Genomic DNA, 20,667 nt, shown 5'->3' with positions numbered 1-20,667 from the left:
CTCTTGTTGGTACCTGCACTTTTGGTAGATGCACCTTCATCAGTGAGTAACACACATATGCACACACACACACACACACACACACACACACACACACAAATGGCCCCATATAGAGACCATTCAGTTTAGGCGTCTGTGTGAGTTGTATCATGTAGGGTGTATGAGTCACTGTGAGCTGTTGTTCTTGCAGTCACAGGGGCACCCAACTGATGTTAAAGTGAAAGCATCAGAAAACTAGAAGGGCACTCGGAGAGCGCAGACCTCCGCCAAGGTTCGTGCTATTATTGCTTGTTCGTGAGTCAGATCCGGATCCACTCCAAAATTTAATGGGTTCTTCCTTGGCCCATGCTACACCCTTCCATGAAGTTCCATGAAAATCGGGCCAGTAGTTTTTCCGTAATCCTGCTAACAGACAAACAAACAGACAAACAAACAAACAGCACCGAAAACATAACCTCCTTGGTGGAGGTAATGATCTATTTTCTGGTGCTTTCTGATGCTGCAGATCGACTTTCTGAACTAAATTCTTGTCTGAAATTTACTGAAGCTGTTGAATATCCCTTAGGCATGAGTGGAATTTGAATGGGTGCCACCCATAGCTAACAATGTAGAGAACCCCTTAGAATTAAATTGATAGCCATTGGTAAAAAAAATACTCATAAATAAGCATGAACAATCATTGACTATTTTGCATTGCTAATTCACTCTGATAACCTTTATCAACACAGTCATTTACACATTTGCAAGGATGAAATCTAGAAAAATGAATTTGTTGGGTCGTTCAATATGGCAGATCTGGGAAAAACACTGTTGTTGATGTTGTTGCTGTGATATTGAGGCACTTACATGACTTAATGTGAATTGGTAAATGAATATACCCAATTTTGCCTAAAAGCTCATATTGCTGTTTGTTTTGACAGTTCACTGGGAATTAGAGCTGCATTTTCTGCAGCATAATAGTAATTGTGAAATTCAACTTTAATTTTAGTGTGCTGATAAGTTATTATTTTTTCCCTATTAGACCTATAACATGTTTGGGTAGACTTGCACCTCTATGTGTGAAAGGCAAGCTCCGCCCCTGCCCCTAGGTCATGTGACAAATCTAAACAACAAACATGGTAGAAAACACATCTTGGAGAAAGTGCATGATAACTACTGAGGTGATCTACATTAGTCCACTTTCTTACAACAAATTAAAATACGAGATAACAAGCATACAGATTATTGTCTACAACTTTCCAGGACACACGGCTAAGAAGGCCAGCAATAAAAGTGATTTGTTGATGGAGTTCACACAGGGTGGCTGGTGCAAAGCAAACCACCGCAATGTGCACACTGCAAGAAATGAATAACTGGTGAAAGTCTTCAGAAATGCATCCCAAGGCCACGACTTCTCAGGAAAAACAAGATGACAAAGCTCTTTAGAAAAAGGCCCAAGTGATTACCATCTTGTTCGCCTTCATCATCTTTGGGGAGAGGCGGACATAAATAAACATGTCATCATTCGTAGCAAGACTTGAATTATGCTAATGAATTTCCAACTCTGATTAGCAAATTAAACATCAAAACTATGTTAAGATCTTGGGGTACATGAACCAGAATACATAAATTTCCTTAAGTATATGCCTGTAAACCATTAATGTTTTCTAAAATGACTTCTTCCTCAAGCCAAACTGGTTTCTCCCAGCCAAAATTCCTGTCACATGGATGATGAAGATCAGCAGAAGCTGCAGGCAAGGTTAAAAAGAAAATTTTTCAAAAGCTGATTGTGTAGTCTGATCAATACATTTTTGTTGTTTGTTTGTTAGCTTCCTGGCCATGATATAACCCCAGAATCGGCGATTCTCTATTATCTGTTGCTCCGGGAGAAGGGATTGGAGAATTGTGTTTTTCTCTCGCTCCATTCACTGCCATTGTATGGATCTCAAATCACTCTTTTAGCACATAAACAAATGCAAACAAAGCAGATTCTGACAATAAACGTGTGGTGAATTGCTTTCTTTATGTTATAAAATGTGTTTTTGTAACAAAACTTACATGCCACTGACACATTCAGACAACAATATCAAAACAATATCAAGTCCAACAAACCAAAAGAAGAGTGAGAACCTGTGCCCAGTCGGATCACTGACAAGCCCCAGGTCTGGGTAATGAAACCTGCTGCTAGAGAAAGCCGATCCTCCTGGGGAACCTAATTGGTTGAGACTTTTCATGGCAACTGGCCATGAGACTTCAGGCGAATTTGTCCCACCTGTCTGGGTTGTGAGGATCAGTTAGTTTGTTTGCTTTTTTTGCATGGATCAGCTTGTCAAAGGATGGACTTGCAAATAGTACAGTAAGCTAATCAGTTGTTGGCTCTGCATATGTATTGTAGCAGATTAGGAGGTTTTTTGCTCGCAGTAATTGCAAACTTAAAAAGACCTGAGTTTGGGAGTCAGACCCCAGAAGTCCACAGCTACATATTCCATGAGGCATGACTGTATAAGAAGTAGAACTTAGGACTCAATTAATTATTCTTGGATGACCTCTGGTGCCCAGAGATAATTGAGTGGTTCAGTCTGCTGCCTCTGCAGCTACCTGTGTGTCCCTGCTGGCCTCCAATCAAATCCCACTGCATCTTTTTCCCCTGTGTCCCCCCCGACTCTATCTCCCGCTCTGATTCCCAACTGTCAAAATACATAAAAAAAAATACTAAAGCTGCTATCATTGTTAAAAAAAAAAAAAAGAAAAAGAAAAAAAAGTCTAATTACCCTTTAAATTTTAATTGCCACATTCCACACTTTTTGGGTTTAAGCTTTAAAGGATAAGGCTGGTGTTTTTTTAATACATTGGTTACCATCAACAAATCCTATGAAAATAACAAAATCAACAATGCGTTTGCTCTACTCCCGTTACTTTCTGACTTCCCATGTACCGTTTTTAGCCGTCAACCCAGAAGTCATTGGCTCCATTTGTAAGCTAAAAACCTTGAAATACAGCTCACAAAGACATAGTTTCAATTTTAAAAATCGCTAACTGTTACCACGAAAAGTCAGGCTGTTGTAATTATTACCAAATCAAATTCAAATGGGAACAAATTCCTCGTTACGCCGGGGACTATTTTCGGTGCTACAGAACTACTTTCCTGAGATCGCAAAGTGTTTACAGCCGGCTTATTAAGTTGTTTGAGGAAAAAGTCGGCTGGCCCGGTGCATTGCGATGATGAAATCGCAGAGCAACCCAGAGCAACGGCATGGCTCTTTGACGTGTTTTTAATCGTTTTTTTTAATACAATGGAGTTCTATGGCAGCTGGGACATGGCTTCATTGGGCACCGGCTACATGGACGAGACTTGTTGGCATTTTGTTGGATTTTGTTATTTTCATAGGATTTGTTGACGGTAAGACATGCATTAAAAAACACCATATCCAAACCATAGCCTTATCCTTTAAAGCTGCTCTAGGGATCTTCACACACTGGTGATGGTGGCAAGAGGTAGCTGTTTGAATTTTGCGGCCTTCAAAATCCAAGAAATCATGTTAAGTGATACCAAATAAACTGCACACAATTTAACATGTTAAACCAACTGACAATTTGGATTTCGCTCTTAAAACTGCTTTTAACGTGTGATTAATCTTGTGTCATATGATTTTATTGTGTTGTTTTTAACTTATGTAAAGTGTCTTTGAGTACCCTGAAAAACGCTCTACAAATAAAATGTATTATTATTATTATTATTATTAAATTTTGATTTGTCACTTCTGGTGGGAGGAGAAGATTTTCCACCAGTGAACATACCCAACATTAGAATTTCATTTAGGCAAATTGGGCGAATCTATGGAATCTCAAATGGGGGAATGGCACGCTCTTCTCTATAGCAGCCCCACTTTGTGATTTAAGCTGATGAGACGGGTGTATTTTTACATTACAATCTCGCCTAGAGTAGCATTAAAGCTCGACTTTGGGTTGAGGTTCAGCTCATGCTGTAATGTCGTATGGTTACATTACAGATACCATTCGTTTTGAGTTGAGAAGAGACTCATTACTGTAACTACTGGACAACAAAGCCTTGGCCCGGTGGCTCCACTGAAGTGGATTGGGTCTGACAAAGGGTCATTGACTCTGCATGATGAGAAAGAGGGCTGCATGTGCTGATGGGCTGTCTCCTCTGGCATGGTTACTCTAAATGTAGACTGGCATTGACACTAATGTACACTGATAATGCTGCGAGAGTCAATAGTCAGGGAAGAGAGTGTGGGGGTGGGGGATACCGGATTCTTAATTTACCCCATTTTGTCCCATTTGTCAGACGCTGGGACTCGCTGGTAACTGGGTTGATGAATCATTCTGAATCTGGACAGGGAAGTGTCGCCACAGTCAGGGCTTTTAGTGGCTCTGTGCAGGTGAAGGTTCATCAGACCTGGCATGGTTTGTGTCCGGAGGTTAGGGGAATTCTAATCTCTACTGACATAATGATGCTGAGTGATTCAACTCATCCCATGATGCATTTCTCTCCGAATGGGAGCAGTGGATTCATGCATGGTAGTGCCCCTATCAACAAGGACATTGGTTCTGCTGTGGATTTAGCCTTATGACACTACTAACTGCATCTTCACTACGTGCCAATGTCAACTGTGTGGGGCCATCCTGTAGGGAAAATGTATTCCATGGTAACAAAATGTGCACAAAACATGAAATGTGTGCTCCAGTTGTATAAAAAGTGTGTGAATAGATATAAAACATGTGCATGTAATAAGTAAAATAGAGCTGATGCAACCACACCAGCCTCTTGTCATGGTGTTTGAGAGCTTGTTGACCGATACTCCACAGCATCCGTTCAGTCCATTAGCTCTCAATATGTCGGTTGTCAGTTGTTTTTTTCTGCAGCATTGTCAGTAAGCATTGCCTTGACAACTCATTCCCTGAGTTCTGTTACCTGAAGCAAAATTTAATCAACTAATCCATCCATTAAACCTTCTCAAAAGCCTCATTTAACTAAATATACCTTTATTCAACGCAATATCAGGCTAATTAAACTAAATAAATCAGTGCAATAAAGTAAATTCAAGTAATTACAGCAAGTGAGTGAAATCAGTCTGAAACTTGCTGCAGGAGCTAAATCGAGCACACATAAAAAAAAACCCAACACATTTTATTAACTTGTGGGCACGTGTTGATTTGTTTGCACGAATTATGAAATTGTGCATAAAAAAATGAAAATGAGGGCAATGATGAATGAAAACAAGGGAACGATATGTATCTTGTCCAGTCAAATTAATTCAAATGAGGGCACACAATCTATTATGTGCGTATGCATTAGGCCACCATCCTGTGCCCTCAATATAGTAAATCATGTCCTTGAAAGATTATTTTATTTCTCCTGCGGCCACTCCCGCGCTCCGTACCACCGAGCGTTCAGACGAGCATCTGCCATTATCATAAAGAGATGCTTTAGTCCACAGTGGCCTCACCGTGTATTCATCCACTTTATATACAGTATATCCATTAAATGTCTGTAGCAATCTATTTTTTTCATCAGTCCCTCCAGGAATTAGCTAATTTGCAATTATAAGATTTTTGAAAAATCAATACTTCCCTGCAAACATTGAAAGGCCTTGCAAGTTTGGCCAGTCACCAAACTTTTATCATAAGAAACCTCACAGTATGATGCACTGAATCAAAGCAGCTGATCGTCACAACTTTTGACTTACAATCTTCATGAACCTTTTCACTTCTAACAACAAATAAACACATCAGACACCACAGATAGCGTCACACATTTTCTCACTGAAAAAGCAAATGTTTTTTGTCATACTGATCATAGAAAAATGGCAAAATCTAGGAGGTAGTGTACATCTAAGGTCAATATGAAACAGCATCGGTCAACAAAGGCACACAAAGTACACACACTGTCTCTCCCTTTCTCTCTCTCTCTCTCTCTCAAATCCACACCCATACACACACACACATGCACGCGCGCACACACACTGCTTGGAAGGCGGGTAAATGGTCACAGGGACAGCGTATTCCCAGCAGGACTTTGTAGAAGAGGGTTGTCAGCACTTTTCTCACCAGAGGGTTTAGGCCTTTCGTTCTGCTCTAGGATGGCTGAGTTTAATTGGAGAACGCTAATGCGCAGCTGGATACCAGAGCTGTTCATGCCGTGACTGGCTCTGAAATGGGAGGGCATGAGGGAGGAGGGCTGGTGTGAATGTCTGCAGTAGCTATTGGCATCCCTGAAGATGCCAACCAATTTATTCATGGGATCTGAGTGGTTTGTTTGTGAGCCGTCTCATTTACAAAATAATAGGCAATAATAATTTCAGCAGATTGATTCAAGGTTAATCCAAATAATTGCCAATTCATTATAATTTCACATTTTCTGGAGATAAAACTGACTTGTTCTGTCTATCACTGTGGTGTAAACTGTATGCCCAATCAACCAGGTTATATGCCAACAATGAGAATACAACATAAGAAAATATTCAGCGCAAAAGAAAACAACATTGGACAACTATTTACTACTTACTTGTTGCTATGGTTGTGACATTTAATTGCTGTGGGTGGGTGTCTAAAGAATTAAAATGGTATAAATAACAGTGTGTCAGCAAAAGTCAATATAGACAATGAAAGCTTTATCTGGGAAAAAAATATGACTCTTGCGTTGTTATTTTTCTCTTTCTTCCTTTTTTTCACAGTCTTGACAGCTTCACTGAGGGGGAAAGCATTTCATGTTTCTGTATTTATGTTGCCAGACTGAAGGACCTTTGCTTTTATTGTATAATTGTCAGAGCAAACATTTAAAAACAAACTTTTACAGTTTCAGCTGTAAGTTCTAAGTAAGTTTGAAGGTAATTAATAATGATTAGTTAGAATTTATATTTCTCAGGCTATAGTTATTAATAACACATATTGAGACAACACAATTTAATTTTTTGTTGTGTATTTCCAGGTCCCATCACGTCAACACCATCATAAACTGTAGCCCTGTAACAGGACTGTGCAGGGAAAACTGCAGCAGGAAAAAAAACATACAGATCAGACTGATGTTCTCATTGTATTTTTGTTAATGGAAAAGTTTTGAGATACTATGCCCTTCTGCACTTAAGGTTTTGTTGGAACTGAATTACACTCAAGATTAAAGTATTGTTAATATCCAGAGGTAGAATTTATGGTTTTGAGATCAGTAGATTTTGAGAAAAACGACTTTGTTCCAGGTTTGTAGCAGATTGGTCGCTATGGTAACACCGTTGCGTGGCTATGCTCGCTGTAAGCCAAAATAGAAGGAGAAGAGTGCATGGTGAGGGTTAATGCCCCCTGGATTATCTTCTAAACACTGAGGATCGTTGGTTTTGCTGACATATTTTGTCAAAGTGAAAAAGTATGGCAGCCTAAAATTTAAATACCCAAAGTGCTCAGCAATTATCACCATCTCAGCTACAGCAATATATGTTTCGACACCTTGGTCCCATTCCACCAAAGCAAGTCTGCTGCGGTTTCAAGCTAGCTGCACTGTCATAAAGTTCCCAGGCACAAACCCAGGGAAATGTTCTGAGCCACCAGAGATACACTGTAGCTTTAATCTTTTAGCTAACACGCAATAAGTGGGTAAGTGTTGGTTTTGTAAGCAATAGTAGTTCTTCGAAAACTCGACAAACACCAGTTTTGGTTTGTCTTGGTTTGCGTCTTTTTTTGAGATTCAATATGCAATTCATGGCTGAGAAATTATCTAGGTTAAATTGTTTGCCTAGTTGTTAGATTACAAAATGGCACCACCTCAATACTGAATTTTCAATTTCTAAGGTGAAAACTTAAAATCAAAAGGTATTGCGCATTTAGTTTTCAATTTTTTATTCTTGGACAGAGCACAGAGAAAATAGCTCACCTTTACTCTTTAATGGTAGTGTTGCAAGAGATTCACCATTCAGATTCTACCCAAGACTCAAATTTAAAAGATAATTTCCCGTTATTTTCAACCTGGGCCTTATTTTCCTAGAGTTTGGTATCGATTGATTCTGATTAAACTTTCATCAGTTACCTCACTGTGGAGCTGTATTTAGCTCTCAGTTTGCAGGGAGCGCTCCTCTCCAGTACAATCCAGCGGGGCCAAAACTGCTGAACCCAAAAGCTCCCAAAACAAATCCTTTTCATCACTCACTAGAAAGATTCTGCAACATCTTTGTAAAAGTCTGGCTAATATTCAGCCATTGCATTAGTTAGTGTAAGGTAGTAAAGTAGAAAGTTAGTAGTAGTAGCCTACTACACTGACCAGCACCAAAAAGTATCAAATTGTTCAATCACTACTTAAAGACGTGTAACTGCAGTGTGTTTTGATCACTTTTTGGGTTTGACTATTGAGTTTCCCTCTGCCCCATTGGATAGTATTGGAGAGGAGCGCTCCCTGCAAACTGAGAGGCACATAGAGCTCTACACTGAAGCAAATGATGACATTTTGATCAGAAACAATCAGCATAATAGCAGACACTAGGAAAATAAGGCCCAGGTTTAAATACTCAGATTTATCCTTTAAAAGGTACAAATTTATTGGGCTCTATCGGATTTTCACTAAAGGTCACAGTCAAATGTGATAGCAATCCTCAGCTAAATTATATAGTCTCCTATCGTCCCTATGAATTGTGTTTATCATAAGATGTCATTCTTCTTGCTGAGCAGTGTAACTTACCAGTCCATCAGATACTACAGATATGCTCAGTCTATCAGGTATATGGCCATGTTACAAAAATGGATCGATCCTGCAGACAGTGATATTTTTCTATATAAAGCAAGAAGACAGGCATTGAAAAATTCAGTTATTGTTTCAGTGACATTAGAATCGGCAAAATGATTAACCTATAGCATCTCTGAGTGAATCACTGGGCCAGGTGTGCCAGCTCTGCTGTCACATGGCCACACTTCTGGCCTTTTCATGCATGATAGTGTCTTTGTTTAGCTGTGAATGGTGTGACAAACAAAAAGACATCCGGTCAGCTGCAGTGTTGTGAGCAGAAACAGCTCATTGACGAGAGCGGTCGACTGGCAAGAACGGTGCGAGCTAAGGCTGGGATCACGCTTTTTTTTATTTTTTATTTTTTTCTCAATGGTTTGGCAGGCTCACATCTCCTCAATCCTTCAGCGTCACCCCCTGATCGACTGACCAATCAAAGCGCCTGAGAGGAGGGACTGAGGAGGAGAAGATATAAAAAGCAGAAGTCAAAATGGAGAAGTTCATAATAGTCATCTCAGAACGTGTGTTTTTACGACCAATAATTAAATAATACCATGACAGAGACCTGGAGTGCGTCTCGTTCCCATCAGGCTGTGTGACGCTCTACCTGCTGCACACAGAGCGGCCGACTCCACAGAGTTCTGATTATCTATTGCCCTAATTTCATTGGCTGTTCACAAACCATGCGTAAAGTAATATTGTTTTAATGTTTTAATTAAATCATCGTAATCTATGCAAGAGGTTATATAACATTTAGCTGGTTAGTTACCATAAAACAGAATATACTAGACATAAATTGTGCTTGACCATTATATTGGTGGACAACTATATGGGCGGGCCTCTAATGCCGAACACTCAATGACTAAAATCACATAGTGAGATCAAGGGGCAACTATTAGTAACTTATTACTATTAGCATTTGATCTAACGCTACTTTTGTCCTTTGAGCTCTGTTACACTCTCTGTTACTAACAACGCTCACAGCAGTGCGCTTTGCGTTTGAGCTTATGAGAAAAAAAAGTCCTATCTGATCACGGCCTAACAGGCACAAACACACAACTGTGTTGAGCAGAATGACATCTCAGAATAATTAAACTCATCACCTGGTATTACAGATGGGCTCTGGCCATCTGTAACAACTGTTTACTAAATAGGTAGGTGATTACTAAATAAGTGTGCCTAATAAACTACCAGATGTTAAGTTTGTCAAGCAAGACCCCCAAACTAACCCTAAACAGAACATGAAGTTCATTGGAGCTACTATGGTGTTTGCTTATATCATATATGATATATACAGTATATTTATAGTTGAATGTGTCATCACCATTAATTTAGTTATACAGTATTAGAGATACAGTATATTAGAGAAAATACTACATGTTGCTCCTCTTGAACTTGAGCAGCATAGCAGCATTTAAATTTAAGTCTTTACTGTAAAAATTCAGACTACAACACTGATGAAATTATATATACCCAAAAAAAAAAAAACACTTGTAATATTGGCACTGGCATATAATTATGGTATTATGGTAATATAGTAATTATATTATTATGGAAACTGGTGCAGTTGCTAAAGCAACAGTAATTCCTCAGTACCATTTTATTTAATCTTTTAAGAGATCAAGGTGATAGGCTAGCTGAATGGCCTTAAATGTCTCTTTGATAAGGCAATGGAGGAAAAGCACCAAGTTAAATGCATCTTTTGTAGTATGCAAGGCTGTATTACTGACTCTATTAATCGACAATTACTTGGGTGCAGAGGACAACAACAACTAGTTTACACAAGCCTTTGACAATGTTTGTCTGTGTAACATGAGAGCAAGAGCATTATTTCAAGTAACACTTTTTATTATGGACAACCCCATGTGACTTCAAACTGTACACATTTAAAACAGGTAGAAAAAAAGAGCAAAGTAAACATATTGCTAGAAGCCATAAACAGTTTGTTTATCCGAAAAGGGTCATCAGAAAGAGCTATGCATAAACACACCATGGTGACAAAACAATGCAGGTTTGTTTTTTTTCACAGGCTTTGACACAAGTGAGGTTGCTGGGTCTTTTGGTAACAAGGACAATACTTACTGAGAGAACATCTCATAATGTGGTTTACACAGCAGAACTCACTGAATGTAGATCTTATATGGAAACGCCAGGCATTTCCAGAATTCTGATGTTTTTTAATAGTATATAGCAGCCCGATCTGTATATAAACCTGGTCCCTAGTGCAGCCGAGAGCCACGTCATCGGTCAGCGAATAAATGACTTAACCTGGATCCAGCCCACTGAATGGCTCAGGCATATTTGCTCATTAACCATGTGATCATTTTAATTTAAGGACTGATGGTATCGGCTGTCTGTGCATCTGCCTTCCTGAAGTCATTGTTTGGATCGATGATATTTAAATCCTTAGCTTAACGATCGCTCCGGACGAATCACAGCAGCAAAGAGTCGCTCCGCTCATGTGAGAACTCATGTTAATGCAGGCTAACTGCGTCCAACTCCCAAACTGGCAAGGCCGATCAGAGCGATCAATCGTGGCCTCTACGCTCAGACTGACTCCTGAGAGGAACTCGATGTCAGTGTCATGAAGGGCGAAAGCGGTAACGTGGTTCACAAGCAAATACGAAAAGGAAAATAAGCAACTCACGGGGCTGGATTGAGGTTACAAAAGACGGATTCAGTGACCTAATACAATGAATGTCTGGACTTTTACATCTTAGTGAGCATCATATTGTAGCAGAACTATCAGTACGAAAGAAGATAACACAGTCTGATCTCCAGAAAATCATGTCAGGTACAGTCAGTACAATCTCATTTTCCATTTTCTCCATCTTCTTTGTACTCTTGAATGAGAGCTTTATTTTGTATTCTTTGATTTGTATACCGGTGTTACATCACAGATGAGGGGCAACAACAAACTCTCTCTTGTCATACAGACTTTATGGGTTTCGGGCACAGGAGCAACATATTTCAAGACTGAAATTCAGTCGTATTTCCTTTTAAGAGTACCTTTATAGAGCAAATGTTGCACAATCCCACTATCGCCTCTGTTGGGAAGAGAAAAAACTCCACGGTCGTGCATGTTAAAACACTATATGCCATCAAAGCCCCTGCGGGCTACAAAGGCCTCTTTTAGTAAATGGATGGCAACAGCTGCAAACTCTGGGCAGTTCTTAATGTGCATGGTGCAGATGTCTGCTCTCGAGTCCCACAGTCTGAGGCAGATCAGTCTGGTCTAGACTAGCCCTCTCTCATCACATCACTGTGTCCATTATCTTCATCAAGCAATCAACTCAAACAATATCATCAGCATCTGTTTGACAGTTTCTGTTCTGAGATTAAAGGAAAAAAACCCTGTAAAAGGTGCAGTGATAACCGCCAGAGACCTCTGTTATATGTGTCCCTTCATTTATCTTGCTTTAGCCTCTCATTACATGCAATGTTTAGCATGATTATAATTATGCTATACCAGCAGCCATTCCGCTTAGGTGAAAAAACAAGGTTCTTAAAAAAACACTGTTGCCTCGTATGCAGAGCTGATGAGATCTTGTTGGCACCAATCAACGCTGTAAAGGGGGTCAGTTACCTTCCACACTTGTTGGATGCAGTGTGTTTGGATTTGGAGACATTTCCTATTCATATTTGATTGCGGCGATGCCCCGTCAGTCATTTAATTTTAACATGAGGTTCACGCCCACAGTCTCAATGCTGAAGATGTGCTAGCTTCATTCAGATTCAGTGGAACCATGAATGCATCATGAGAGAATCATCTGGCATTAGCACTGCAGTAACCACTGAAGCCTATTAATTCTGAAAACTAGAACTAAAATGAAGAACTGAATATAGAACAGTGTAATGCAAAACTCAGGTCTCTCAAACGGCTGGATGCCTGACCATTTTCTGTGCCCTCTGGCAGCAGAAATATTGGACATCTGTACAAGCCCATCTGCAAGTGTGGATTGAAATTTTCTCCTAACAATGTCTATCTTTGATGAAGCGAGGGAAAAGTACCTAGTTAATTGCCGAACAAGCATTTTATGTCTTGCACTTAAAGCTCACAGGATGTGATAAGAGCCTAAAGCTCCAAAATTAATCTAAATAAGCATGACTATGGAAAATAACCACCTGCGCCGGTTAACTTGTACACTGTAATATGAATTGGAATAAATATTGTGATTTCATTTGCTGGGATAGTATATGGGAAAAAATAAATAAATAAAAAATAAAGCAGTATGGGTTACATTACCAACGGGGGCATTTGGGGTAGAATCTGCAATTACAAGATCAATACACAGCGATAAGAAATGTGTTGCAGACATAAACCATATTCAATCAGATACACACATCTAACCAATCAGCGAGTTAGGACAGAACATTGTTGACTATTGAACTCATTTAATGCTTAAAACAAATACAAGTTACTTCACAGGGTCATCACAATTGAACAAGATTTTTTTCTCATATTTGTAACACCCTCAGAAATATACATTCACATGGCTGCATACAGACAAATTCTCTCTTTTGTTTTTCTTTCAGTAATATTAAGTCAACAAATTGTATGCATCACCCCTTCGTATGACAGTGAAGCCGCTATTGGCATATCAAAAACTTACTGGAGTGGCATCTTAGGTGGGACTTTGGAAATAAGCTATGCATCGACGTCATCTATCCATCATTACTGAATCTCTATTTTTGCAGTCAAAATAGGTATATTTTACATGAACAGGGTCCCTATGCAGTTGTCCCTAAATAAATCCCAACTATAATCTCAACCGTATATACATTATTTACAGTGGAATGTTGAACATACTGAATACAAAAGTAGATTAGGATGGAATGAAGTTACAGTCAGTATTACAAAATAGAAACTTATAACACCCCGACAACATGAAGACAATGTTTACATCTACCAGTATACAGAATGTCGACTAAAAAACTGAAATGCCAAGTCTTTTCATTCTCCAAGATGTTTGAGAAGCAAGTATGGCAGTGGTTTCATGACGGATACGGGAAAAACGAAAAATGTTGTTTCTCGCAAATGAAACCAATAACTTCAACTTGTGCTTGAACAGGAGCAGGATTGATCTTTGCTTTGGGCCAGGTCCAAAGTTGCATTTTTTTAAAATTTACAAGTCATACGTCCAATCGCTGGATTACAGATTTAATTGTTGTGCTTACAAAAGTCAGCAATGTGTGACTCATTTCCAATAGTTCATTCTCTTTAGGATTTAAACTATCCAGCATTGACTGGAAAAAAAGTGCTGTATCACCATTTATCTATCATTTAACTAAAATGGTAATGAGTGCAGCCTTTAAGAGATTGATTGATTTTTAGAGATTATAAATACAGAAGCATTGTTAGTATCATGCTTGAACTTGGGTGGAATAACATCCCCACTAAATCTAAATCTATATTAATCCAAATCCATTGCAATTAAAGAATCATCATCCTTTGGATCTGAAGGTTAGTAGTCCATGCCATGTTTCAATATCTGTAATAATATTCTGCGACATGAATGATGACTCAGATGATGGAGCAGCAACTGTTTAGACTACCTCATGTCTCCTAACTTTGATAGGCACTGAATGCAAGAGTAAAAGATAAAAAAAATTGTTTTTCATAGGTTTGTCTCTGCTATGCTGTGATGCAAACCACGTGGAATTTAAAGGTAACAGCAAATCAGTTAAGCGAAGCAGACAAACAATAAACTAAATGATAATAATAGTAATTTGCTTTTGCACTTTGAAGGTAGCAACCCAGTTTCTGTCTGTTAGTTTTACAACTTTCTCTGATGCAAGCCTCCAGTACCATTATCTAACTAACGAGTGTATACACTTAACAAAAACAGTAATAAGGCTGTAGAAATGATTAGAAAAAACAAACAAAAATAAACTGAAATCAATAAAGACTTTTAAGGACATGATATTTCCCACTTTTGCGTAGTTATTTTGTGTTGAAAATACAATATATTTTGAGGCTCATGATCAACATGCTCATCTGAAAACATACAGTAGACAAGCATGGACTGTAAAAACATTCACCTCTCCAGTTTGTGGAGCTATCTGCTCTCACAGAGATGTTTTTTCGTTGTTTTTTTTTTTTTTGTTTTCAATTTTTTGTTAACTGCAATATTTTTGCTGGGTACTGCCTGCCCGTAAGCTCACAAACTCCATATCCCACCTCATTACAAACACTGACAAAGTGTTGTCTTTTGAGCTGCAAATGAGAACAAATGCACTGAATTGATACAGAAAAAATAGCAACATACGCACTTCCACTCCCACACAAAATCATGCATAAAATAAGGCTTAATACAGTATTTATATTGTTCAGAGCCAGTCAGATATGTCATTTTTATCCTCGGATTACTCCTTTGCTTCCATTTTATCCCACATTTCGCATTTAACTTTTTTGTTTGAAGCAATACATTTTGCTGATTGTATAATGGACCTCAATGCCGAGGAGAGAAACAAGTCATTTGCTATGGTCCACATTCACTGGCACTTGTTACGGTGATTTAAAAAGCCAGATATGTAATGCCTTCAGACAGGGTCATTGTATCCCCATTGGCAGATACAGCTGCCAATATTTGGGGCAAGGACAACCATTCTTTCCTTTAGATCCAAGAGCCGTTGAAATTTATTTAGGAAAAAGAAGATGCAACAAAGAGATGAGGGAAAGCAGCAGGTGACTTATTATATTCCAGGGTGGCCACCATAATATTTTCAATTCCCTTTACATGAAAAAAGTGTTTGCTCTGTACGCACACCTAAAAGCATCAGTTGACATTTTCCTTCTATCCACGTCCATAGAAGACTCAATACAATACGCTGTTGGTGTAAGCAGGGTAGCTTAAACCAATTCTTTAGTACACAGTCACACAATTATAAGGGGAGGCAGAGTCATTATTGGGAAGTTCCCAAGACACTTTCGCTGACATCCATTTGCTAAAAAAAAGGGGGGTTAGAACAAAACACATAATTATGACAAATCAACACAAAAATAGACATTTCATTACAGTGGTAAGATTTAGAGCTCAATTACACAGGTAAACCCTTTCAAGTCGAGTGACAACCGTGACATTTCAGAGCATTATTGAAGATTTTTGCGGAAACCGTGTGACTCACCAAACCTCTTTTCAGTTAAGGTGTTGGAATGACTGTGACTGTGAAGCACATTGAAAAGTATAATGGTTCGAGACAATTGCAGCCCTTCTCTCCCCTGCTATGCCAGTCCGCTGATGTGGGCACTAAGTCAAATTCATCCTTTGAAATTCAAGAAAAAAACATAACGGAGAACAGCACTGACACCCTGTAATATCCATCTGTTACCGCCATGCCCATATGGCTTAGTGGAGCGACAGGTCCCTCAGAAACATATCAAACATATAAATGCAGGGGTCAAGAAATACTAAGCATGTCTTTGGAAAACAGCAATAACATGTTTGCCTGTAACGTTGGAAATGTACAAATTTTGTGTAACTGTTTGACGCTAACCCCCCCCCCAGTGAGGAAGAGGAGAAATGATATTGGTGCTGTATGGCATAAATCTTGTTTTTTTTTTTTTGTTTTTTTTTGTTTGTTTGTTTTTTCTCTGTCTGAAACATTTGACCACAAAATTACAAACACTTAAAACTCCACCTGTAATTATGTCTGACATTTCACTCTGAATTCTCTGGTCACTTAGAAATCATACAAAAAGACATTATAAAAATAACAAAAAAAAAGAAGGCAATGGTAATGAAAATTAACAAAAATAAAACAAAAAAAACATTGTACATCCAGTGTAGGACTTTCACAAATGTGCTCAGCAAAACCTCATCCTGCAGTCTCTTTTTATACATTTAATACATTTATAACATGAAAAAATACACAAAAAGAATAATACACCAGTATTAATCAACCAACCACCTCCCTGGCCGCGTAAGTCAATGGCAATCGGCGTGAGTCCAATTACATACCTTACTTTGTATTCTTTGCCCATTCACCTGATGGAATTTCAGTATACCAAAGCTGTGGTGTTGACAAGTTGCTAGCACTTTAGATTGACGCTTGCTTTTCTAATTCAGATTAGTTGAATGGGTTCTGATGGGGGTGGTGGGGGGTCGGGGGGGGAGGGGGTACTAGGTTGACCAAAAGAGGAATGGGACTGAGGGAGGGATGCAGTTTGACAAATGGAAGGGCGGGGGCGGTGATGGAGGTGAAGGGTGCAGTGGAATGCAGGTGGGGACAGAGGGCTGTTTGGTTTGGTTGCTGCATGCCACTACACATACCACTCTTTCTTAGAAATGACAGAGCCGTCGGTTTGGGAGATCATATCGTCGGCTATCTCAGGTTCAGGGTCATACTGGAAAGCGAGAGTCCGCTCATCGTAATCTCGGCTCTCTCCTTCGTCCACAGTGAAATAGGGCCTCTTCAGGTCCTCCGCTTCCGCGTCAAAATCGCGCTCGCTCGCCTCGAACCCCCCGGGGCCGCCGATCTGGGCGGGCTTCTTCTCGTCGTCCGAGTCGTCGGGGTACTGCAGGTTCTTGGGGATGGGAGGGTGGGCGGGCAGGCCGCCCGCCTTGCTGTAACCGTTTCCGAACACGTGTTTCTTGGTGCTGTAGTCTCCCTTGAAGGTGCGCTGGCGGCGGCGCAGGAATACGAAGAGCAGTATGGCCGCCACACCCAACAGGACGACTCCCCCCACAGCGCCCCCGATGGCGGCACCTGTATTGTGCAGCTCCTGCGGGATCTCACGGTCCCCGGGTGTCGGGTTGTTAGGGAATTCTGGGTAGGAAAAGACAGATGGAAGGGAGTGTGTCAGTGCTCTGGTGGGAGGAGGTGCTTTGTGCAGGTGCTTTTTTTTTTTTTGGAAAGATGAGGTAAGGGAGACAGGGAAGGAAAAGCAAAGGGGAAAGGAAGGACCCCCGGCCCCACGACGAAACCCCCACCCGAAACGAGCCCTTTCCGGCACTATGGCAAGGCAAGGCTCAGTCACTGACAACCGCATGCACTTTCAGAAAAGAAGAGAATGAAATAAACAAAGCCAGTGCAGAACACACTACCATCAAAGAGGAAAACGACATGTTTGATTAAAGAGAATGAAGCTTTGTCAGCATGCATTCCGGTTTCCTCTCTATTTGGAAGCCAGAGGAAAAATAAAGCAATATAATGAGCAAACTGTGGGAGGATTATTTCATGTGGCCTTTTAGTTAATAATGTTAACACTGTAGCTTTCACACAGCTAATAGTTGACACAGAAACAGCGGCATAGAATGGTATAGTATAGCATACCATACCATGAGGTTTAACCATGTTCATAATCAATGTAGTGGAAATGAAATGAAATAGCTTTGCCAGAGATGATTATCAGCAGCCAAGCAGATACAGAATATGCCATGATGCATCAATAGTGTTGATAAATATGAAAGCTTTCTGCACAGCCAGCAGAGCAGGCCACAAAAAAAACATATGCTTCAAAGGCAAAAATATATATTATTCAGTAAAGACAGTAGAGAATAGAGAGAAAATTATCAAATGAGTCAAAGATGTGCTCAAATCTAGAACAGACTGACAATGACTAATGGCCTTCTGCTAGAGACAAACAATAACTAGGATGCCAGCCTCCACAAGCTTAGAGTCTGAAGGCTGGGATTTTGCCTTGCAAATTCTCCTGCGAAATACAACAAAAAAGATATGTTGTCCCGTTTTACATTCACAACTGCCACAGCCATAGCATATCTAAAGCACAACTGAGCCATCACATTCATCCCACCATCTTACAGAGCGCATAGCCTACTCACAAAAGGATAAACAATGCTCATGACTAAAGCACAATCGTCGCTTACAGTGAAACTAGGCACTAAAAACCATGTCCCCTTCATACACATCTTCACTTAAAGCTAAAATGTGCAAAGCTCTTTCGAATGCAGCGACAGCGAGACTTTTATCTGAAACGTGATCAAAGCCCCGAGGCGCCGAGGTAGTGCTTGTCTAAACCTGCAGAGCAGAAGCACATTTAGCTTCAATGGGAAACGCTGAATCCTCAACAGAAAGGGGGGAGAAAAAACAAAAAAAAACAAAAAAAAAACAAAGAACACAGCATCTACTAAACGAATGGTGTGGGAGAGGAGTGAAAAAAGTGTGAGAGGGAAACAGTGAGAGTGGAGAGAGCTCCCTGTTCACCCGGGGCACAGACACACCGGTGCTTCTGTTGATGGGGCAAGAAGCGACAGACTCACACCTGTATGCAACAAGGCAACACGCAGTCAGACAACCTACAGATAGACATCAACGCTACCGATACTATTTATCTCCTCTGATGTACTCGTTTCCCTTAACATCTTCCAACAGTCTAGTAAACATCGGCTGTTCCTAAGCATGTTTTCATCGGCAGCAATCTTCCCAAAGAAGATATCTGGATCTGAAGCAAAACAATCGATTCATTTGCAGATAAAAGCTTTTGACAGCATGGAAAATATAGATGATTTTATATACATTTATTGCAATCATGAAACTTCATCACTTAAGACCAAAAGTAATACTTTTCCAGACGGTTTTAATTATAGCTTATGAATGTATATAACATCTATGGAGATGTGTTGACATTGATGTAGGGCCATTACAAACTCTAGGCAGATATTGGCACATAATTGTGATACATCTGGTTTGCCCTAAATAGGAAACTAACATTAGAGAGTAATGAGTGATACTGAAGGGAGAAATAAATGCTCTTTGTTCCAACTGAAAAAAACATTTACAAAGCGCTGTCATAGCTTATTATGATTTAACCCAAACAAAGTCAAATGTTTAACAATTACAAAAGTTCCTTAGAGAAGTCAAATTCCCTGTGCATGGGCTCAATACAGTGAAATCAAAAACACTTGCAGCTTGACTAACAGCACATTTGACAACCTATCAGTAATTATGCCATCATCGCCACACAAAACAAAAAAAAGACAAATTTCCTACATAGGCGGTAAATGATTTTCAAATTATTGCACTTAATTGTTGAATCAAAGCCATTACACTCAATTAGAACTGCTCTTTAGTGGAAATGATAAATCTCTGAGCACAACTAGAGGAGGACAGGAATTGTTCCTCTGCCTAGAGGGGGGGAAAGCAAAGAAACTACTGAAGCCTTGCTCTCTCCTTTAATTACAATGGCGCTCCATCAATCCAAAGGAGAGACCTCCCAACCGCAGCCGCTCGCCTCGGCCGCTCTCCCTCTGCATCCCTTCTCCCAGGACTCACCGTAAAAGCTCTCCAATTTCTAAGGCAGAGCTGGGCACGGTCTCAAATATCAGCTCAGGTTTTAATCTGACCACCTAATGGGATTATTCAGACACAGGCCTTCATTACACACATGAATGAGAGAGCAGAGCCAGGTCACCTCTGCCCGAGAACACATCCTCCCACCAAGTCCAAAGAGGGGCGAAAATCCACAGGATTGGAGGAGCAGAGAGAAAGGGAGAACACTCTCCTGTAATCCTCTCCTCTACCCTTCACTGCCTCCCTCTGCAGCGCGCTCATCATTCCCTCCATTCAATCTTAATTGGGCAGCTTTTTCCCCTTCCATTTCAAAAGGTTGCCAAGTCTGTATATTTACCACTTAGAGAGGTAGGAAAAAACACAAGGCAGGACCTTTTAAACTACTGAATAGTGGCAGTAAAAGATGAGGCAGGCAGTCTTCAAAGGCGCCCTCCATCACCTCCATTTTTATAAAGGATCAAGTGACACTGCCTCTTGACACCTGTATTTGAAGAATGTCAATGTCAACACTAATAATTCAAGAATGAGTTAGGCCAGACAGTACAGGCATAAAAGCAGTAATCAACACAGGGGCAAATTTGTGGCTTTTTGAGAAACGCTAGACCTTCTGTTTATGCAACATGAAAGAACAAAAAGGAAGGCCTTGGAAGTTGCCGTGCCGAAAAAACAAGAAACGGCAGCAAATGTGCAAGTTTTCATTATGTTGTTTT

The 20,667-nt window shown here is 40.0% G+C and overlaps 1 protein-coding gene across 2 annotated transcripts in view; it reads right to left on the bottom strand.

The window, feature by feature from the left end:
- The window catches only part of nectin1b (nectin cell adhesion molecule 1b), a 145,084-nt gene that overhangs the window by 52,094 nt on the left and 72,323 nt on the right, over positions 1 to 20,667 (bottom strand). Inside the window, exon 6 of one of the 2 annotated variants that reach the window (XM_071541718.1) lies at positions 13,091 to 17,473. The exons of the other annotated variant lie outside the window; for it this stretch is intronic. Within the exon in view, the coding sequence (XP_071397819.1) occupies positions 16,968 to 17,473 (506 nt within the window). The 3' untranslated portion in view covers positions 13,091 to 16,967. Of the gene's footprint in view, positions 1 to 13,090; positions 17,474 to 20,667 lie in introns of those variants that run through there. 2 annotated transcript variants of the gene reach the window in all.

Source organism: Centroberyx affinis, unplaced genomic scaffold (assembly GCF_046629955.1).
Source record: "Centroberyx affinis isolate AG114_WGS23_722 - 3 ecotype Tasmania unplaced genomic scaffold, CSIRO-AGI_Caff_v1 ptg003934l_1, whole genome shotgun sequence".
NCBI classification, from domain to species: domain Eukaryota; kingdom Metazoa; phylum Chordata; class Actinopteri; order Beryciformes; family Berycidae; genus Centroberyx; species Centroberyx affinis.
Note: the sequence above shows the minus strand (reverse complement) of the source record. Positions and strands in the feature narration are given on the sequence as shown.